The sequence below is a fragment of the Panulirus ornatus genome, chromosome 16, assembly GCF_036320965.1.
Source record: "Panulirus ornatus isolate Po-2019 chromosome 16, ASM3632096v1, whole genome shotgun sequence".
Lineage (NCBI taxonomy): Eukaryota > Metazoa > Arthropoda > Malacostraca > Decapoda > Palinuridae > Panulirus > Panulirus ornatus.
In genome coordinates this window covers 45,787,824-45,811,328 of record NC_092239.1, presented here as the reverse complement: position 1 = coordinate 45,811,328, position 23,505 = coordinate 45,787,824, and the positions used below count along the sequence as shown (strand labels likewise).

Here is a 23,505-nt window from a genome sequence, read left to right as displayed (position 1 = left end):
CAGTAGTAACAGGAGCAGAACATGGATTTCTAGCCTCTTGTAAGATAAGTGGCGCCATTGATGGTAATTGAGTCTTAGAAAGAACATCATTGGTAACATCAGAAAATCTTGTACCAGTTACTTGATACCAACATATATATACCCATGATAGTAACAATATTGCAGTGGTATTTGAAACTGTCAACAGAATAAACTAATTCAGAATCTTGATATAACATCATTCTTACCTTCCCATGCAGGTAAGAACTGCCTCAGCTAAAGATGATGGCAAATTCGACGGTGTACCTAATCGTCCTGAGTTTTACTGTCCCACTGATGGTTGCACAGCTGCCTCGTTACGATGGTAAGTTTATGTGTATGTCAAATGAACATAATCTTCAGTATCATCACACGTTCCTATTTCAATAGTTTGCAAGTCATGCAACGTTACCAGACGTGACCCAACACCAGCAGACATATTCTACACTTGACTCACATATGTCTCGTTTTCAGCGAAAGATGAGGTTGACGCGTTTGTCTCATTACTTGTGATAGAACGGGCACATCTGAATCATGTTTACATATATAATACAGAGATTTTCTTGTCCAGTGTAAGATACCAGGTCGTGTACACTATATGTAGGAGTGACAGAGGAAACAAATTAGACTGTATTAATTCGTGTCCGTTAAAGTCAATCTTGGTTCTATAATGAAAAGAAAAAATGTAGTGGCTGTGGACTATATCGACCCCAGGAAGAGATTTAAGAGAAACCTGAACAGAGAATAACAGATAAAATTGCAGATGACCTGTATAGACACCAGAGGAAGACAAAAGATCTAAGGGCTACATGACACATGTTCGAACGTATACGTTCTGATCATCATAAGAAATTTTAGTATACTAGTAATAAAGTAAGGTGAACGTCTTTTCTAGCACCTCCACGCATGAACACCACGGAAACGTACCTGATAGTGCCCAGATACAGTGTATGGACAAACCTACACGTAATGGCACATATTATACTTAGTTTCAGTCATCAGTAAGCGCTTTGTTGTTCCAGCTGTGGCTGGAGAAAAGTTAGATGCAAGCGATCACTGGCAAATTGCTTTTGAGCTGGCTTTCAATACTGTTTGTAATGTTGGTCAACAGATAATTGTGACCAGATCTCAGGCTTATATGTTTTGATAATGTTTTCCACTACTTTTGGCAGGATAAGCTGGGATAACATCTTCAATGACAATGATGCAAGCAAACCTTAGAAAAGTTTCCCTCAGATGTTATCTATAGTAATGCGGGCATATGACGATGCGTATTAGGTAGCTATTTCCCGGAGGAAGTAAAATCAAGAATTGCCCGTCTAGAGGAACACAAAGAGAGCTAAGGCCAACGTAGTAATGTAAATCACATAAATTTGCATATGAAGATAAAGGGAAAGAATGTACGTAAATTTAAACGTCATATGACGTATATTGTTAGAATTAGGGAGAGAAATCCTGAAGAGAGTTATTATCTGGTCATTTAATACATTACTCAAAGGAACACAGTGACTTGATTCTAGAAAATATGAGGGTGGAACAAAGATCATATGATCTTTTTTTTCATTTTTGTTTACATCTCGTTTTCTGGCTCGAGTCCCACTGCTGGTGGAGAACGACATTTTGTAGATATATTAACGTGCGCCATCAAGATACTCTTGCAGGATCAAACGGAATAAAAATAATGAGAAAAGCAGGTTATGATAATTTTTCTCCCCGAGAAGAATTTAAAAAAGCTGAAAGTGAGATGGCAAAGCCCTTGACTGAACTTAAGAATTCAACTGGTTGCAAGAAAGTTCCAGATGATGGAAATCTTGTCATTAATCAGACAAGAGAATAAGTCCCTACTCAAATACCATCACTCAACATACTAGACGTCCGTAGTTGACAGATCTATGGAGACCATTATGACGATAAGACTATCAGTTAGTCGGGTGACCACTTTGTTTATGATACAGTATATGGTTGTTGAGGTGACTGGTCATGTCTGACGTATCTGCTAGATGTCTTTGTTAACCTAACCCTTATCATATTAAGAGCGATACAACGGATGTCATTTATATACACAGTTCGAACAGACGCGTTGAAGACTTGCATCAAAGATTACCACCAAAGAATAAGTCTCATGTTGCAAGTAGCGTAACGTTCCGGAGGTAAGCCTCAGAGGTCTTTGCAGCAAGAGGTGATGTGCCATAAGTCTCAGTTCTGGAGCTAATTCTCTATCTAGCGTATAACATTATTATATATGGGCCATACTGTCAGATATCAAGCTAGATATGGGCTATATTGTCAGATATCAAACTTCACAGACGATACTAATGTGGTAAATACGATTACTACAGAAACTGAATATGTTTAGCTATAAGTTGATGTTAACAAAATGATAAACTAGTCTCCATTTACAGATGATTTTTGATAATAATAATTAAAGAGACTTGTACGTCAATGGAAAACACAATAAAACGAGCTAAAATATGATTCAAATTAGCTGTGAATGGTAATTCATGGTAAAGACTTGTGTTCAATAGTATTCGATGACAGAGGCTAGTAACCAGTGTGTAGAAGTATTGAAAAAGAGGATCAGAATTTTAGGCTCCGTAGGTAAGGATTCGAATCCGTCTCAGAACGCATCCCTCACTCTTCACGAATCATTGCTGTCCTCCTGCACTAAACATTGTGCTCAGTTTTGGTTTCTTTACTTGAAAAAATAAAAAAAATATGGAACAGAGGGAGTAAACGGGCGAGCTACCAGCATATTCCTCAGTGAAAAAATCCATATATGAGTGAACTAGAAGACCTAGAGCAAGATTAGAAAAGAGTCTGTTAAGATGCGATTTGACCGGGTTATTCGCATTCATCAAAGTCTTTGTCAAAATAGACTTAAGCATGTAATTTAAGGCTATATCAGCCTCGTATATTGGATGCAGACCAATAGTCAAACAATTTGCTTTCGAATGAAACATGATGGCCTTTCGCAAGATTATTAGAAATTAGAATCGTTCCCCAGTAAAAGTACCGAAAGGTAACACCAAAGATATGTTTAGAAATAGATCTCACACATGATGTGCTTAAATATCGCAAGTACTATAATCTACGCCTTCATGAATATAATAATATTTCACTGAATCATATGCACGTATTTTCATTATGTACAACACGATACTCTGCTTCTAATATCTTCTGGCATCACGAGCATCTAGGACCCAGTGATCCGAGCTGCTTGCTTCCCCTCGTATTTCTATGCATGACCCCGTTTTCTCTCCTGGCTGCAGCCATCAGATTCAAAATCTTAGCCAGAGCCTTGATATAAAGACAAAGTCTATAATCTATATGATGTATGCTCACATAGTGACACCAGCGCACCTAATCAGTCACTTACTATAGATAACGTGCTTTCTTTTTCTTCTGGAGATAACAAAAAATTTTCATTTGCTTTAACTACATTAACAGCTGAGCAAGAAACGCTGAATCTAGCAAAGAACGCCGTGGAGAGCGTGCTGACATTATCCTCCTGCGCTCACTCCTCTGTCATACTTGTCAGTGATGGCGACACATCGGCTACGACAGTGTTCCAGGTGTGTGTTAGGTTTGGACGCCTATTCACCTCATTTGTTGTTGTCGCTCATTAACTGCGTATGGTAATGAATACACCACAATGGTATATCAATATCAGTCTGTGTATGAATTCTTATGTCTCTTTGCAATGATATTCAGGCAATGGATCGACTGTGGGCGCCCTGGGGTGTGGCGGTGTTCCAGGTGGCAGCGGACGGCCAGGAGGCTAACGTGACGCAGGCTATGATCTCTGAGGTGATCAGCCAGGTTGGGCTGGTAGGTCGCTATCACATTAATAGCTGAGGATAGTAAGACATTCATGCAATACCACTAAGGTTGGTAGGTCACTGTCACTGTAGAGATGAAAATGGTATGCCACTTCCACGTTACTCCTGAAGTGGGTTGGTCATTCATATTTCAGTTAAGGATACGGCATTATTCCTAACATGGATGGGTCACTCTCTCACATCAGGTGAGGTGGGTCGACATCTTGCACATCACTGCTGAGGTAGAATAGTCACTATCACATTAATGAGTAGCTCAACCCGTTATCACATGACTCATAAGGCTAATACATCATTCTCACATTACAGTATGAGTCGAACAAGTCCCTACACACAATACTACATAATTGATATAGTCACTCACTCATTTTTCTCAGTTCCGGTAAGTCCCTCACACCTCCAACAATGGTGATGTCGGCAGATGCAGCGGCTGTCGTGGTGTCTGACGTTGGTGCTTGTGAGCGACCATCCAACATTCCTCACCGCCTTCAGCGAGTGGTCACTGAGGAGTGAGTTACTTGAGTGGTCGACAAAGCTCCTTGCTGTCACCCACGTGCCACTCCTGGAGCTTCAAGACCTCCACAGGTCTTTCTCCACGACGAATGCCATGTTGCTCCACGTCGACGATAGTCATTTGTCGACAACGTAACGAGAATATTTCCAAGCATCTCTCTCTTTCTCTTGGTGATAATAAAGAACAAATATTCATATAAAGAAAGCTATCATTTTTTTCAGGGTCACTCATTGGACAGAAGCTACAGTAAATAACACTCATTATTTAACTAATGTCGCTCTCCTTTCCTGACGTAGATGTAGTGTGTATGTACACCTGCCGTACAGCCCTCAAGATTCGCAGGCAGTAATGATCGCCTCCTGGACGCTCCATCGAGGCATTGTTCTCGTTACCCACCTCTCGCTCTTCCCTCACAAGTACTCCAAGTAAGTAATTCAGAACTACTTTTAGATTCAGTTTTACATACAAGATCGTACTGGTATAATATCATCAACATGTTCTGCTATTTGACAGCATTATCCTGATTCGACAGACTGGTTCATAGGCCGGAACTAATGGTAGCAGCGGAGGATTTCGAGCCACACACGAAACTAGTGAAGTTCGCAGAGGCTGAAGGGCAAGAAAAAGAACATCATATCTCCTTCACTGGTCCCATGGTCAACCTTCTACAACTACTGGCTCATGATATAAACTTTACGTATGTCGAGCTTTAGAGTAAAGTTCCTCTCAGCATATGGTGTCCCATCTCATTTTAAGAAGTATATATATATATATATATATATATATATATATACATATATATATATATATATATATATATATATATATATATATATATATATATATATATATATATATATATATATGTATATATATATATATATATACATACGTATATATATATATATATGTATATATATATATATATATATATATATATATATATATATATATATATATATATATATATATATATATATATATATATATATATATATACTATATATATATATACGTTTTTTTTTTTTTTTTTTTTTTTTTTTTCATACTATTCGCCATTTCCCGCGATAGCGAGGTAGCGTTAAGAACAGAGGACTGGGCCTTTGAGGGAATATCCTCACCTGGCCCCCTTCTCTGTTCCTTCTTTTGGAAAATTAAAAAAAAACGAGAGGGGAGGATTTCCAGCCCCCCGCTCCCTTCCCTTTTAGTCGCCTTCTACGACACGCAGGGAATACGTGGGAAGTATTCTTAATCCCCTATCCCCAGGGATATATATATACTATATATATATATATATATATATATATATATATATATATATATATATATATATATATATATATATATATATATATATATATATACGTATATATATATATATATATATATATATATATATATATATATATATATATATATATATATATATATATATACATATATATTTTTTTTTTTTTTTTTTTTTTGCTTTGTCGCTATCTCCCGCGTTTGCGAGGTAGCGCAAGGAAACAGACGAAAGAAATGGCCCAACCCACCCCCATACACATGTATATACATACGTCCACACACGCAAATATACATACCTACACAGCTTTCCATGGTTTACCCAGACGCTTCACATGCCCTGATTCAATACACTGACAGCACGTCAACCCCGGTATACCACATCGCTCCAATTCACTCTATTCCTTGCCCTCCTTTCACCCTCCTGCATGTTCAGTCCCCGATCACACAAAATCTTTTTCACTCCATCTTTCCACCTCCAATTTGCTCTCCCTCTTCTCCTCGTTCCCTCCACCTCCGACACATATATCCTCTTGGTCAATCTTTCCTCACTCATTCTCTCCATGTGCCCAAACCATTTCAAAACACCCTCTTCTGCTCTCTCAACCACGCTCTTTTTATTTCCACACATCTCTCTTACCCTTACGTTACTTACTCGATCAAACCACCTCACACCACACATTGTCCTCAAACATCTCATTTCCAGCACATCCATCCTCCTGCGCACAACTCTATCCATAGCCCACGCCTCGCAACCATACAACATTGTTGGAACCACTATTCCTTCAAACATACCCATTTTTGCTTTCCGAGATAATGTTCTCGACTTCCACACATTCTTCAAGGCTCCCAGAATTTTCGCCCCCTCCCCCATCCTATGATCCACTTACGCTTCCATGGTTCCATCCGCTGCCAGATCCACTCCCAGATATCTAAAACACTTTACTTCCTCCAGTTTTTCTCTATTCAAACTCACCTCCCAATTGACTTGACCCTCAACCCTACTGTACCTAATAACCTTGCTCTTATTCACATTTACTATTAACTTTCTTCTTTCACACACTTTACCAAACTCAGTCACCAGCTTCTGCAGTTTCTCACATGAATCAGCCACCAGCGCTGTATCATCAGCGAACAACAACTGACTCACTTCCCAAGCTCTCTCATCCCCAACAGACTTCATACTTGCCCCTCTTTCCAAAACACTTGCATTCACCTCCCTAACAACCCCATCCATAAACAAATTAAACAACCATTGAGACATCACACACCCCTGCCGCAAACCTACATTCACTGAGAACCAATCACTTTCCTCTCTTCCTACACGTACACATGCCTTACATCCTCGATAAAAACTTTTCACTGCTTCTAAAAACTTGCCTCCCACACCATATATTCTTAATACCTTCCAAAAAGCATCTCTATCAACTCTGTCATATGCCTTCTCCAGATCCATAAATGCTACATACAAGTCCATTTGCTTTTCTAAGTATTTCTCACATACATTCTTCAAAGCAAACACCTGATCCACACATCCTCTACCACTTCCGAAACCATATATATATACATATATACATATACACACACATATATATATATATATATATATATATATATATATATATATATATATATATATATATATATATATATATATACGCGGGAGACAGCGACAAAGTATAAAAAAAAAAAAAAAAAATATATATATATATATATATATATATATATATATATATATATATATATATATATATATATATATATATATATATATATATATATATATATATATATATATATATTTTTATTTATTTATTATACTTTGTCGCTGTCTCCCGCGTTTGCGAGGTAGCGCAAGGAAACAGACGAAAGAAATGGCCCAACCCCCCCCCCCATACACATGTATATACATACGTCCACACACGCAAATATACATACCTACACAGCTTTCCATGGTTTACCCCAGACGCTTCACATGCCTTGATTCAATCCACTGACAGCACGTCAACCCGGTATACCACATCGCTCCAATTCACTCTATTCCTTGCCCTCCTTTCACCCTCCTGCATGTTCAGGCCCCGATCACACAAAATCTTTTTCACTCCATCTTTCCACCTCCAATTTGGTCTCCCTCTTCTCCTCGTTCCCTCCACCTCCGACACATATATCCTCTTGGTCAATCTTTCCTCAATCATTCTCTCCATGTGCCCAAACCACTTCAAAACACCCTCTTCTGCTCTCTCAACCACTCTCTTTTTATTTCCACACATCTCTCTTACCCTTACGTTACTCACTCGATCAAACCACCTCACACCACACATTGTCCTCAAACATCTCATTTCCAGCACATCCATCCTCCTGCGCACAACTCTATCCATAGCCCACGCCTCGCAACCATACAACATTGTTGAAACCACTATTCCTTCAAACATACCCATTTTTGCTTTCCGACATAATGTTCTCGACTTCCACACATTCTTCAAGGCCCCCAGAATTTTCGCCCCCTCCCCCACCCTATGATCCACTTCCGCTTCCATGCTTCCATCCGCTGCCAGATCCACTCCCAGATATCTAAAACACTTCACTTCCTCCAGTTTTTCTCCATTCAAACTCACCTCCCAATTGACTTGACCCTCAACCCTACTGTACCTAATAACCTTGCTCTTATTCACATTTACTCTTAACTTTCTTCTTCCACACACTTTACCAAACTCAGTCACCAGCTTCTGCAGTTTCTCACATGAATCAGCCACCAGCGCTGTATCATCAGCGAACAACAACTGACTCACTTCCCAAGCTCTCTCATCCCCAACAGACTTCATACTTGCCCCTCTTTCCAAAACTCTTGCATTTACCTCCCTAACAACCCCATCCATAAACTAATTAAACAACCATGGAGACATCACACACCCCTGCCGCAAACCTACATTCACTGAGAACCAATCACTTTCCTCTCTTCCTACACGTACACATGCCTTACATCCTCGATAAAAACTTTTCACTGCTTCTAACAACTTGCCTCCCACACCATATATTCTTAATACCTTCCACAGAGCATCTCTATCAACTCTATCATATGCCTTCTCCAGATCCATAAATGCTACATACAAATCCATTTGCTTTTCTAAGTATTTTTCACATACATTCTTCAAAGCAAACACCTGATCCACACATCCTCTACCACTTCTGAAACCACACTGCTCTTCCCCAATCTGATGCTCTGTACATGCCTTCACCCTCTCAATCAATACCCTCCCATATAATTTACCAGGAATACTCAACAAACTTATACCTCTGTAATTTGAGCACTCACTCTTATCCCCTTTGCCTTTGTACAATGGCACTATGCACGCATTCCGCCAATCCTCAGGCACCTCAAAATGAGTCATACAAACATTAAATAACCTTACCAACCAGTCAACAATACAGTCACCCCCTTTTTTAATAAATTCCACTGCAATACCATCCAAACCTGCTGCCTTGCCGGCTTTCATCTTCCGCAAAGCTTTTACTACCTCTTCTCTGTTTACCAAATCATTTTCCCTAACCCTCTCACTTTGCACACCACCTCGACCAAAACACCCTATATCTGCCACTCTATCATCAAACACATTCAACAAACCTTCAAAATACTCACTCTATCTCCTTCTCACATCACCACTACTTGTTATCACCTCCCCATTTGCGCCCTTCACTGAAGTTCCCATTTGCTCCCTTGTCTTACGCACTTTATTTACCTCCTTCCAGAACATCTTTTTATTCTCCCTGAAATTTAATGATACTCTCTCACCCCAACTCTCATTTGCCCTATTTTTCACCTCTTGCACTTTTCTCTTGACCTCCTGTCTCTTTCTTTTATACATCTCCCACTCAATTGCATTTTTCCCTGCAAAAATCGTCGAAATGCCTCTCTCTTCTCTTTCACTAATAATCTTACTTCTTCAACCCACCACTCACTACCCTTTCTAATCAACCCACCTCCCACTCTTCTCATGCCAAAAGCATCTTTTGCGCAATCCATCACTGATTCACCAAATACATCCCATTCCTCCCCCACTCCCCTTACTTCCATCCTCTTCGAAGGCTCAGACTGGGGTGTCTAAATGTGTGTGGATGTAACCAAGATGTGAAAAAAGGAGAGATAGGTATTATGTTTGAGGAAAGGAACCTGGATGTTTTGGCTCTGAGTGAAACGAAGCTCAAGGGTAAAGGGATAGAGTGGTTTCGGAATGTCTTGGGAGTAAAGTCAGGTGTTAGTGAGTGGACAAGAGCAAGGGAAGGAGTAGCAGTACTCCTGAAACAGGAGTTGTGGGAGTAAGTGATAGACTGTAATAAAGTAAATTCTCGATTAATATGGGTAAAACTGAAAGTTGATGGAGAGAGATTAGTGATTATTGGTGCATATACACCTGGGCATGAGAAGAAAGATCATGAGAGGCAAGTGTTTTGGGAGCAGCTGAATGAGTGTGTTAGTGGTTTTGATGCACGAGACCGGGTTATAGTGATGGGTGATTTGAATGCAAAGTTGAGTAATGTGGCTGTTCAGGGAATTATTGCTATACATGGGGTGTTCAGTGTTGTAAATGGAAATGGTGAAGACCTTGTAGATTTATTTGCTGAAAAAGCACTGGTGATTGGGAATACCTGGTTTAAAAAGCGAGATATACATAAGTATACGTATGTAAGTAGGAGAGATGGTCAGAGAGCGTTATTGGATTACGTGTTAATTGACAGGCGCGCGAAAGAGAGACTTTTAGATGTTAATGTGCTGAGAGGTGCAACTGGAGGGATGTCTAATCATTATCTTGTGGAGGCTAAGGTGAAGATTTGTATGGGTTTTCAGAAAAGAAGAGTGAATGTTGGGGTGAAGAGGGTGGTGAGAGTAAGTGAGCTTGGGAAGGAGACTTGTGTGAGGAAGTACCAGGAGAGACTGAGTACAGAATGGCAAAAAAGGTGAGAAAAGTGAAGTAAGGGGAGTGGGGGAGGAATGGATGTATTTAGGGAATCAGTGGAGTGCGAAAAAGATGCTTGTGGCATGAGAAGCGTGGAGGTGGGTTGATAGAAAGTAGTGATGTGGGATGAAGAAGTAAGATTATTAGTGAAAGAGAAGAGAGAGTCATTTGACGATTTTTGCAGGGAAAAATGCAATTGAGTGGGAGATGTATAAAAGAAAGAGCAGAGGTCAAGAGAAAGGTGCAAGAGGTGAAAAGAGGGCAATGAGAGTGGGGTGAGAGATATCATTAAATTTAGGATGAAAAAAAGATGTTCTGGAAGGAGGTAAATAAAGTGCTAAGCCCAGGGAGCAAAGGGAACTTCAGTGAGGGCGCTAATGGGGAGGTGATAAGGTAGCGGGTGGAAGGTGGGAGTTTAGAAATTTGGGTTCGTTGAAGGAGAGAAGGTGGCAATTAAAGGGGGTTTTGGCGAGGTGGTTTTGGGAAAGTAGGGAAGGGGAAAATGTTTGGGAACCAGAGAAGAGGTGTAAAAGCTTTGCGGGATTAAAAACCGGGGGCAAAAAGGTTTGGTGGTAAAAGGGGTGGAATTTATTTAAAAAAAAAGGGGGACTGAATATTTTTTGTTTGGGAAAAGGGTTTATCTAACGTATGTAGAAATTTAAGGGAGGTTTCCTTAGGATTGGCGGAATGCTTCAAAGGCCATTGTACAAAGGCCCAAAAAGGAAAAAAGTGAAATTTCTCAAATTACCGAGATTTTACATTTTTTTTTGGTTTTCCTTTTCAAAAAATTTTGGGGGGGGAATTTTATTGGAGGGGAAGGCAAAAATTTCAGGCATCAGATTGGGGTGAGCAGTGTGGTTTTTGAAGTGGTAGAAGGGTGTGGGATCAGGGGTTTGCTTTGGGGAAAATATGGGGAGAAAAAACTTTGGGAAAAACAAAAGGATTTTAATGTACATTTTGGATCTGGAAAGGCAAAATGATTTGAGTTTTATAGAAATGGGCCCGTGGGAAAGGGTTTTAAAAAAAGTAAGGTGTTGGGGGCAAGTTTGGGTTTGAAAAAAGTGAAAAGTTTTTTTGAAGGATGAAGGCAGGGGTAAGTGTAGGAAAAGGGGAAAGGATTTTGGGTTTTCCCGTGAATATAGGTTTTTCCCGGGGGTGTGTGTGAAAGTCTCCATGGTTGTTTAAAATTTTTTTTATGGATGGGGGTTTTTAGGGAGGTGGGAAAGCAAGATTTTTTTCAAAAAGGGGGAAGTTTCAGTCTGTTGTGGATGAGGAGCATGGGAAGTGATCAGTTTGTTGTTCCCCGTGATACAGCCCCTGGTGGGGTTGGGTTTATGTAAAGGGAAATGCCGAAACCCGGTGCCCGGTTTTTTTAAGTGTGTGAAAGAAAAAGGGTTAAAAGTTAAAATGGGAATGGCAAGGAAAATTTGGTTTAAATAGGGGTTTAGGGCCAAAGTTTTAATTTTGGGGGGTAAAGGGTTTAAATTTGGAGAAAAACTGGAGGAAATCCATTTTTATTATATAAAAAATTATTTAAATATATATATTATAAATATAAAATTTTCTAATATTATTTTAAATTATAAAATTAAAATTATAAAGAAAAATTTATAAATATATATTATATATAATTATATATATAAAAAATATTTTATTTCCCTTTTACTTTGTTCTGTCTCCCGCGTTTGCCAGACGAAAAAATGGCCCAAAAACCCCCTCACATCCCCAAAATATAATACCTACACATCCCCAGAAGCAAATACCAAAACCCCTTTTTTCTGAAAAGTTTAATAATAAATATTTTATAAATATAAATATATATTATATAATTTTAAAAAAAATTATATTTTAATTTAAAAAATTTTTTTTAATAATATTAAAATCCTTTATTTTTTTATTTTGCTTTTTCGCGTCCCCGCGCCCCGCAAAGGGAAACGCAAGGAAACAGACGAAAGAGGGCCCAACCCCCCCCCACACCACATGCACACACACAAAACGTCCACACCCGCAAACATCCCACCCCCCCATTTCCCCCCGTACACACCCTATATACGGGACACAAAACAAACACCCATACACCCAAAAGCACACAATCACACTGTCCCCCCCCAACTCCCCCCCATCGCCACTCCGCCCACAAAACGGGAAAACATCCCCCTCCCCCCTCTTTTGCGCGAGGGGGAAAAGGGGCTAGGAAAAAGCCCAAAAAAGGCCACAATTTGTTCACACTCAAAATCCTAGCTGTCATATTAAAAAGCACCGAGACCCAAGCTCCCCCTCCCCAACAAATCCCACAAGCTTTCTATGTTTAACCCCCAACGCTTTTACATACCCTGGTTCGATCCATTTGCATTTACCCAAACCCCGGTATAAAAACAAACGTTCCAAATTTACTTTATTTCCTTTAGAACCCCCTCACCCTCCCTGCATGTTCAAACCCCCGGGTCACTCAAAATCTTTTTCACTCCATCTTTCCCCCCCTCCAATTTGGTCCCCCCACTTCAAATTTTTCCCCTTTTACCTCTGACATATATATCCTCTTTTTCAATCTTTCCCTACTCATTCTCTCTAAAGTTTACCAAAAACCCTTTTAAAAAAACCCTCTTCTCCTTTCTCAAAAAAAAACTCTTTTTTTTACCAAAAAATCACTCTTACCCTAATTTTTCCTTTTCTCGGGGGGGGGCAAAAACCCCCTCCCCCCCAAATTCCCCCCTCAAAAAACTCCTTTTCCCCGCCCCCTCCACCCCCCCTTTCCCAACAACTCTATCTAAACCCCAAAAGCCTGGGGAACCATAAAAAAACGTTGGAATCACTATTTCCCTTTAAAAATACAAATTTTTTTTTCTTTCGAAGAAACGTTCTCGACTTCCACACATCCCCCCTTTAACGCCCCAAAAACTTTTGCGCCCCCTCCCCCACCCTAAAGATTCCTTCCGCTTCCAAGGTTCCAACCCCTGCCCCAAAAACCCCTCCCAGAGTCAAAACATTTTTCTTCCCTCCAGTTTTTTTTCCAATTTAAACTTACCTCCACATTGTCTTGCACTTTACCCTACTGTACCTAAAAAACCTTCTCTTTTTTCCATTTACTCCAACTTTCTTCCCTTTTTCCACTTTACCAAACCCATCAAAAAACTTCTGCAGTTTTTCACCTGAATCAAACCACCCGTGTATCATCAGGAACAACAACTGACCTCACTTCCCAAACCTCTCATCCCCAACAGACTTCCCAAATTGGCCCCTTTTCCCAAAATCTTTCATTTTTTCCCCCCTAAAAAACCCCATCCATAAACCAAATTAAAAAAACCGGGGGGGGAGAAATCACCACCCCTGCCGCAAAACCCTAATTTTACTGAAACCAAACCCTTTTCCCCTCTTCCTACCGTAACTGCCTTTCAACCTGATAAAAACTTTTCACTGCTTCTAACAACTTGCCTCCCACACCATATATTCTTAATACCTTCCACAGAGCATCTCTATCAACTCTATCATATGCCTTCTCCAGATCCATAAATGATACATACAAATCCATTTGCTTTTCTAAGTATTTCTCACATACATTCTTCAAAGCAAACACCTGATCCACACATCCTCTACCACTTCTGAAACCACATTGCTCTTCCCCAATCTGATGCTCTGTACATGCCTTCACCCTCTCAATCAATACCCTCCCATATAATTTAACAGGAATAATCAACAAACTTTTACCTCTATAATTTGAGCATTCACTCTTATCCCCTTTGCCTTTGTACAATGGCACTATTCAAGCATTCCGCCAATCCTCAGGCACCTCACCATGAGTCATACATACATTAAATAACCTTACCAACAAGTCAATAATACAGTCACCCCCTTTTTTAATAAAGTCCACTGCAATACCATCCAAACCTGCTGCCTTGCCGGCTTTCATCTTCTGCAAAGCTTTTACTATCTCTTCTCTGTTTACCAAATCATTTTACCTAACCCTCTCACTTTGCACACCACCTCGACCAAAACACCCTATATCTGCCACTCTATCATCAAACACATTCAACAAACCTTCAAAATACTCACTCTATCTCCTTCTCACATCACCACTACTTGTTATCACCTCCCCATTTGCGCCCTTCACTGAAGTTCCCATTTGCTCCCTTGTCTTACGCACTTTATTTACCTCCTTCCAGAACATCTTTTTATTCTCCCTGAAATTTAATGATACTCTCTCACCCCAACTCTCATTTGCCCTCTTTTTCACCTCTTGCACTTTTCTCTTGACCTCCTGTCTCTTATACATCTCCCACTCAATTGCATTTTTCCCTGCAAAAATCGTCCAAATGCCTCTCTCTTCTCTTTCACTAATAATCTTACTTCTTCAACCCACCAGTCACTACCCTTTCTAATCAACCCACCTCCCACTCTTCTCATGCCAAAAGCATCTTTTGCGCAATCCATCACTGATTCACCAAATACATCCCATTCCTCCCCCACTCCCCTTACTTCCATCCTCTTCGAAGGCTCAGACTGGGGTATCTAAATGTGTGTGGATGTAACCAAGTTGTGAAAAAAGGAGAGATAGGTATTATGTTTGAGGAAAGGAACCTGGATGTTTTGGCTCTGAGTGAAACGAAGCTCAAGGGTAAAGGTATAGAGTGGTTTCGGAATGTCTTGGGAGTAAAGTCAGGTGTTAGTGAGTGGACAAGAGCAAGGGAAGGAGTAGCAGTACTCCTGAAACAGGAGTTGTGGGAGTAAGTGATAGACTGTAATAAAGTAAATTCTCGATTAATATGGGTAAAACTGAAAGTTGATGGAGAGAGATTAGTGATTATTGGTGCATATACACCTGGGCATGAGAAGAAAGATCATGAGAGGCAAGTGTTTTGGGAGCAGCTGAATGAGTGTGTTAGTGGTTTTGATGCACGAGACCGGGTTATAGTTATGGGTGATTTGAATGCAAAGGTGAGTAATGTGGCAGTTCAGGGAATTATTGCTATACATTGGGTGTTCAGTGTTGTAAATGGAAATGGTGAAGACCTTGTAGATTTATTTGCTGAAAAAGGACTGGTGATTGGGAATACCTGGTTTAAAAAGCGAGATATACATAAGTATACGTATGTAAGTAGGAGAGATGGCCAGAGAGCGTTATTGGATTACGTGTTAATTGACAGGCGCGCGAAAGAGAGACTTTTAGATGTTAATGTGCTGAGAGGTGCAACTGGAGGGATGTCTAATCATTATCTTGTGGAGGCTAAGGTGAAGATTTGTATGGGTTTTCAGAAAAGAAGAGTGAATGTTGGGGTTAAGAGGGTGGTGAGAGTAAGTGAGCTTGGGAAGGAGACTTGTGTGAGGAAGTACCAGGAGAGACTGAGTACAGAATGGCAAAAGGTGAGAACAGTGGAAGTAAGGGGAGTGGGGGAGGAATGGGATGTATTTAGGGAATCAGTGATGGAGTGCGCAAAAGATGCTTGTGGCATGAGAAGCGTGGGAGGTGGGTTGATTAGAAAGGGTAGTGAGTGGTGGGATGAAGAAGTAAGATTATTAGTGAAAGAGAAGAGAGAGTCATTTGGACGATTTTTGCAGGGAAAAAATGCAATTGAGTGGGAGATGTATAAAAGAAAGAGACAGGAGGTCAAGAGAAAGGTGCAAGAGGTGAAAAAGAGGGGAAATGAGAGTTGGGGTGAGAGAATATCATTAAATTTTAGGATGAAAAAAAAGATGTTCTGGAAGGAGGTAAATAAAGTGCATAAGCCAAGGGAGGAAAAGGGAACTTCAGTGAAGGGCGCTAATGGGGAGGTGATAAGAAGTAGTGGTGATGTGAGAAGGAGGTGGAGTGAGTATTTTGAAGGTTTGTTGAATGTGTTTGATGATAGAGTGGCAGATATAGGGTGTTTTGGTCGAGGTGGTGTGCAAAGTGAGAGGGTTAGGTAAAATGATTTGGTAAACAGAGAAGAGGTAGTAAAAGCTTTGCGGAGGATGAAAGCCGGCAAGGCAACAGGTTTGGATGGTATTGCAGTGGAATTTATTAAAAAAAGGGGGTGACTGTATTGTTGACTTGTTGGTAAGGTTATCTAACGTATGTATGGTTCATGGTGAGGTGCCTGAGGATTGGCGGAATGCTTGCATAGTGCCATTGTACAAAGGCAAAGGGGATAAGAGTGATTGCTCAAATTACAGAGTTATACGTTTTTTGAGTATTCCTTGTAAATTATATGGGAGGGTATTGATTGAGAAGGTGAAGACATGTACAGAGCATCAGATTGGGGATGAGCTGTGTGGTTTCAGAAGTGGTAGAGGATGTGTGGATCAGGTGTTTGCTTTGAAGAATGTATGTGAGAAATACTTAGGAATACAAATGGATTTGTATGTAGCATTTATGGATCTGGAGAAGGCACATGATAGAGTTGATAGAGATGGTCTGTGGAAGGTTTTAAGAATATATGGTGTAGGAGGCAAGTTGTTAGAAGCAGTGAAAAGTTTTTATGAAGGATGTAAGGCAGGTGTAAGTGTAGGAAAAGAGGAAAGTGATTGGTTCTCAGTGAATATAGGTTTCCGGCAGGTGTGTGTGATGTCTCCATGGTTGTTTAATTTGTTTATGGATGGGGTTGTTAGGGAGGTGAATGCAAGATTTTTGGAAAGAGGGGCAAGTATTCAGTCTGTTGTGGATGAGAGAGCATGGGAAGTGAGTCAGTTGTTGTTCGCTGATGATACAGCGCTGGTGGCTGATTCATGTAAGGAACTGCAGAACCTGGTGACTGAGTTTGGTAAAGTGTGTGAAAGAAGAAAGTTAAGAGTAAATGTGAATAAGAGCAAGGTTATTAGGTACAGTAGGGTTGAGGGTCAAGTCAATTGGGAGGTAAGTTTGAATGGAGAAAAACTGGAGGAACTCCATATGTATATATATATATATATATATATATATATATATATATATATATATATATATATATATATATATATATATATATATATATATATATATATATTTCATTATACTTTGTTGCTGTCTCCCGCGTTAGCACAGACGAAAGAATGGCCCAACCCGCTCACATACACAAGTATATACATACACATCCCCAGAAGCATATATACATACCTATATATCTGAACGTATATATATATATATATATATATATATATATATATATATATATATATATATATATATATATATATATATATATATATATATATATATTAATTCATTTATTTATTTATTTTGCTTTGTCGCTGTCTCCCGCGCCTGCAAGGTAGCGCAAGGAAACAGACGAAAGAGATGGCCCAACCCACCCCCACACACATGCACACACACACACGTCCACACACGCAAACATACACACCCACACATCCCAACGTACACACATATATACGCACACAGACAAACACATATACACACATGCACACAATTCACACTGTCCGCCCCTACTCTCCCCCATCGCCACTCCGCCACACACGGAATAACATCCCCCTCCCCCCTCTTGTGCGCGAGGCAGCGCTAGGAAAAGACAACAAAGGCCACATTCGTTCACACTCAGTCTCTAGCTGTCATATATAATGCACCGAGACCACAGCTCCCTCTCCACATCTAGATCCCACAGAGCTTTCTATGGTTTACCCCAGACGCTTCACATACCCTGGTTCGATCCATTTGCATCACATCCACCCGGGTATACAACATCGTTCCAATGCACTTTATTCCTTGCACGCCTCTCACCATCGTGCATGTTCAGGCCCGGATCACTCAAAATCTTTTTCACTCCATCTTTCCACCTCCAATTTGGTCTCCCACTTCTACTTGTTCCCTTCACCTCTGACATATATATCCTCTTTGTCAATCTTTCCATACTCATTCTCTCTATGTGACCAAACCATTTCAAAACACCCTCTTCTCCTTTCTCAACCACACTCTTTTTATTACCACAAATCACTCTTACCCTATTATTACTTACTCGGTCAAACCACCTCACCACATATTCTCCTCAAAAATCTCATTTCCAGCACATCCACCCTCCTCCGAACAACTCTATCTATAACCCACGCCTGGCAACCATATAATACTGTTGGAATCACTATTCCTTCAAACATACAAATTTTTGCTTTCGAAGATAACGTTCTCGACTTCCACACATACTTCAACGCTCCCAGAACTTTCGCGCCCTCCCCCACCCTATGATTCACTTCCGCTTCCATGGTTCCATCCACTGCCAAATCCACTCCCAGATGTCTAAAACATTTTACTTCCTCCAGTTTTCTTCCATTCAAACTTACCTCCACATTGTCTTGTCACTTTACCCTACTGTACCTAAAAACCTCTCTCTTATTCATATTTACTCTCAGCTTTCTTCTTTCACACACTTTACCAAACCCAGTCACAAACTTCTGCAGTTTTTCACCTGAATCAGCCACCAGCGATGTATCATCACGGAACAACAGCTGACTCACTTCCCAAGCTCTCTCATCCTCAACAGACTGCATACTTGCCCCTGTTTCCAAAAGTTTTGCATTCACCTCGCTAACGACCCCATCCATAAACAAATTAAACAATCGTGGAGAAATCACGCACCCCTGCCGCTAACCCGTATTCACTGAATACCAATCACTTTCCTCTCTTCCTACATGTACACATGCCTTACATCCTCGATAAACACTTTTCACTGCTTCTAACAACTTGCCTCCTACAAAATATATTCTTAATACCTTCCACAAAGCATCTCTATCAACTCTCTCATATGCCTTCTCCAGATCTATAAACGCTACACACAAATCTATTTGCATTTCTAAGTATTTCTCACATACATTCTTCAAAGCAAACACATGATCGACATATCCTCTACCACTTAAGAAACCACACTCTTCTTCCCCAATCTGATGCTCTGTACATGCCTTCACCATCTCAATCAATACCCTCCCATATGATTTCCCAGGAATACTCAACAGACTTATCCCTCTGTAATTTGAACACTCACTTTTATCCCCTTTGCCTTTGTACAATGGCACTATGCACGCATTCCACAAATAGTCAGGTACTTCACCAAGAATCATACATGCATTAAATAACCTTACCAACCAGTCAACAATACAGTCACCCCCTTTTTTGATAAATTCCACCGCAATACCATCCAAACCAACTGCCTTGCAGCCATTATCTTCCGCAAAGCTTTTACTACCTCTTCTCTGTTTACCAAATCATTCTCCCTAACCCTGTCACTTTGCACACAACTTCAACAAAAACATCCTATATCTGCCACTCTATCATCAAAGACGTTCAACAAACCTCCAAAATACTCACTCCATCTCCTCACCTCACCACTACTTGTTATCACATCCCCATTAGCGCCCTTTACTGATGTTCCCATTTGTTCCCTTGTCTTACGCACTTTATTTACCTCCTTCCAAAACATCTTTTTATTCTCTCTAAGATTTAATGATACTCTCTGACCCCATCTCTCATTTGTCCTCTTTTTCAACTCTTGCACCTTTCTTTTGATATCCTGACTCTTTCTTTTATATATATCCCAGTCATTGGAATTTTTTCCCCGCAAAAATCGTCGAAATGCCTCTCTCTTCTCTTTCACAAATAACTTTAATTCTTCATCACACCACTCACTACCCTTTGTAATCTGCCCAACTCCCACGTTTCTCATGCCACAAGCATCTTTTGCGCAAGCCATCACTGCTTCCATAAAGTCCCCTTCCCAAGCTCACTTACTCTCACCACTCTCTTCACCCCAACATTCTCCCTTCTTTTCTGAAAACCTCTACAAATATTCACCTTCTTCTCGACAAGATAATGATCAGATATCTCTCCTGTTGTACCTTTGAGCACATTAACATCGCAAAGTCTCTCTTTCGTACGCCTATCAATTAACACGTAATCCCATAACGCTCTCTGGCCATCTATCCTATCTGCATACGTGTACTTATATATGTCTCCCTTTTTCAACCGTGTATTCCCAATCATCAGTCTTTTTTCAGCACATGAATCTACAAGCTCTTCACCATTTCCATTTACAACACTGAACACCTCATGTGCAGAAATTGTTTCCTCAACTGCCACATTAATAACCTTTGCATTCAAATCACACATCACTTTAACCCGGTCTTGTGCATCAAAACTACTAACACACTCACTCATCTGCTCCCAAAACACTTGCCTCTCTTGATCTTTCTTCTCATGCACAGGTGCATATGCAACAATAATCATCAAACTCTCTCCATCCACTTTCAGTTTTACGCATATCAATCTAGAGTTTACTTTGTTACAATCTATCACATACTCCAACCACTCCTGTTTCAGGAGTAGCACTACTCCTTCCCTTGCTATTGTTCTCTCAGTAACCCCTGACTTTACTTCTAAGACATTTCCAAGCCACTCTTTCCCTTTACCCTTGAGCTTCGTCTCACTCAGAACCAGAACATCCAGGTTCTTTTCCTACATCATACTACCTATCTCTCCTGTTTTCTCATCCTGGTTACATCCAAACACATTTAGACACCCCAATCTGAGCCTTCGAGGAGGATGAGCATTCCCAATGTGACTCCTTCTTCTGTTTCCCATTTCAAAATGTTATATATATAAATATATATATATATATATATATATATATATATATATATATATATATATATATATATATATATATACATGTAGGAAGAGAGGAAAGTGATTGGTTCTCAGTGAATGTAGGTTTGCGGCAGGGGTGTGTGATGTCTCCATGGTTGTTTAATTTGTTTATGGATGGGGTTGTTAGGGAGGTGAATGCAAGAGTTTTGGAAAGAGGGGCAAGTATGAAGTCTGTTGGGGATGAGAGAGCTTGAGAAGTGAGTCAGTTGTTGTTCGCTGATGATACAGCGCTGGTGGCTGATTCATGTGAGAAACTACAGAAGCTGGTGACTGAGTTTGGTAAAGTGTGTTGAAGAAGAAAGTTAAGAGTAAATGTGAATAAGAGCAAGGTTATTAGGTACAGTAGGGTTGAGGGTCAAGTCAATTGGGAGGTGAGTTTGAATGGAGAAAAACTGGAGGAAGTGAAGTGTTTTAGATATCTGGGAGTGGATCTGGCAGCGGATGGAACCATGGAAGCGGAAGTGGATCATAGGGTGGGGGAGGGGGCGAAAATTCTGGGGGCCTTGAAGAATGTGTGGAAGTCGAGAACATTATCTCGGAAAGCAAAAATGGGTATGTTTGAAGGAATAGTGGTTCCAACAATGTTGTATGGTTGCGAGGCGTGGGCTATGGATAGAGTTGTGCGTAGGAGGATGGATGTGCTGGAAATGAGATGTTTGAGGACAATGTGTGGTGTGAGGTGGTTTGATCGAGTGAGTAACGTAAGGGTAAGAGAGATGTGTGGAAATAAAAAGAGCGTGGTTGAGAGAGCAGAAGAGGGTGTTTTGAAGTGGTTTGGGCACATGGAGAGAATGAGTGAGGAAAGATTGACCAAGAGGATATATGTGTCGGAGGTGGAGGGAACGAGGAGAAGAGGGAGACCAAATTGGAGGTGGAAAGATGGAGTGAAAAAGATTTTGTGTGATCAGGGCCTGAACATGCAGGAGGGTGAAAGGAGGGCAAGGAATAGAGTGAATTGGAGCGATGTGGTACACCAGGGTTGACGTGCTGTCAGTGGATTGAATCAAGGCATGTGAAGCGTCTGGGGTAAACCATGGAAAGCTGTGTAGGTATGTATATTTGCGTGTGTGGACGTATGTATATACATGTGTATGGGGGGGGTTGGGCCATTTCTTTCGTCTGTTTCCTTGCGCTACCTCGCAAACGCGGGAGACAGCGACAAAGTATAAAAAAAAAAAAATATATATATATATATATATATATATATATATATATATATATATTTTTTTTTTTTTTTCTTCTTTCTTTTAAAATATTCGCCATTTTCCGCGTTAGCTAGGTAGCGTATATATATATATATATATATATATATATATATATATATATATATATATATATATATATATATATATATATATATATATATATATATATATATATATATATATATAGTAGATTATTATTCTAAAAATTCCCAACAAATATTCAGAAGAGTAGACTTTAAAGAACAGTCATCTGGGTAAGCAACATCTTTGCACATATTGCCCACCAGGTACTCGTTCGTACGTCCTCCTGATGGGTCCTGGGGCACACGGGAGGCAGATGGATCCTACACCGGCATGGTGGGCATGGTGGGAAGAAGAGTAAGTTCTTATCCTTCTTTTGCCGTATATGCATATTCATTTAAATACCTTTTTTTTCATACTACTCTCCATTTCCCGCACTAGCGAGGTAGCGTTAACAACAGAGGACTGGGCCTTTTGATTGAATATCCTCACCTGGCCCCCTTCTCTGTTTCTTCTTTTGGAAAATTAAAAAAGAATGAGAGGGGAGGATTTGCAGCCCCCCGCTCCCTTCCTTTTAGTCGCCTTAAACGACAAGCAGGGAATACTTGGGAAGTATTCTTTCTCCCTTATCTCCAAGGATAGATTCTAAAACATATATTACTTTTATCTATTTATCATACTATATATACTATACTTGGGAAGTGAGTCAGTTGTTGTTCGCTGATGATATAAATATATGGTGGGTGATTCATGTGAGAAACTGAAGAAGCTGGTGACTGAGATTGGTAAAGTGTCTGAAAGAAGAAAGTTAAGAGTAAATGTGAATAAGAGCAAGGTTATTAGGTAGAGTAGGGTTGAGGGTCAAGTCAATTGGGAGGTATGTTTGAATGGAGAAAAACTGGAGGAAGTAAAGTGTTTTAGATATCTGGGAGTGGATCTGGCAGCGGATGGAACCATGGAAGCGGAAGTGAATCATGAGGTGGGGGAGGGGGCGAAAAACTTGGGAGCTTGAAAAATGTGTGGAAATCGAGAACATTATCTCCGAAAGCAAAAATGGGTATGTTTGAAGGAATAGTGGTTC

At 40.1% G+C, this 23,505-nt stretch overlaps 1 protein-coding gene across 1 annotated transcript in view; it reads left to right on the top strand.

The window, feature by feature from the left end:
* Positions 1 to 261: 261 nt before the first annotated feature.
* The window catches only part of LOC139753926 (glutamate receptor ionotropic, delta-2-like), a 53,529-nt gene continuing 30,285 nt past the window's right edge, over positions 262 to 23,505 (top strand). The window contains exons 1-5 of the mRNA XM_071670884.1: positions 262 to 343; positions 3,466 to 3,590; positions 3,730 to 3,846; positions 4,232 to 4,236; positions 22,691 to 22,781. Coding sequence (XP_071526985.1) covers positions 262 to 343; positions 3,466 to 3,590; positions 3,730 to 3,846; positions 4,232 to 4,236; positions 22,691 to 22,781 — 420 coding nt within the window. The remainder of the gene's footprint in view (positions 344 to 3,465; positions 3,591 to 3,729; positions 3,847 to 4,231; positions 4,237 to 22,690; positions 22,782 to 23,505) is intronic.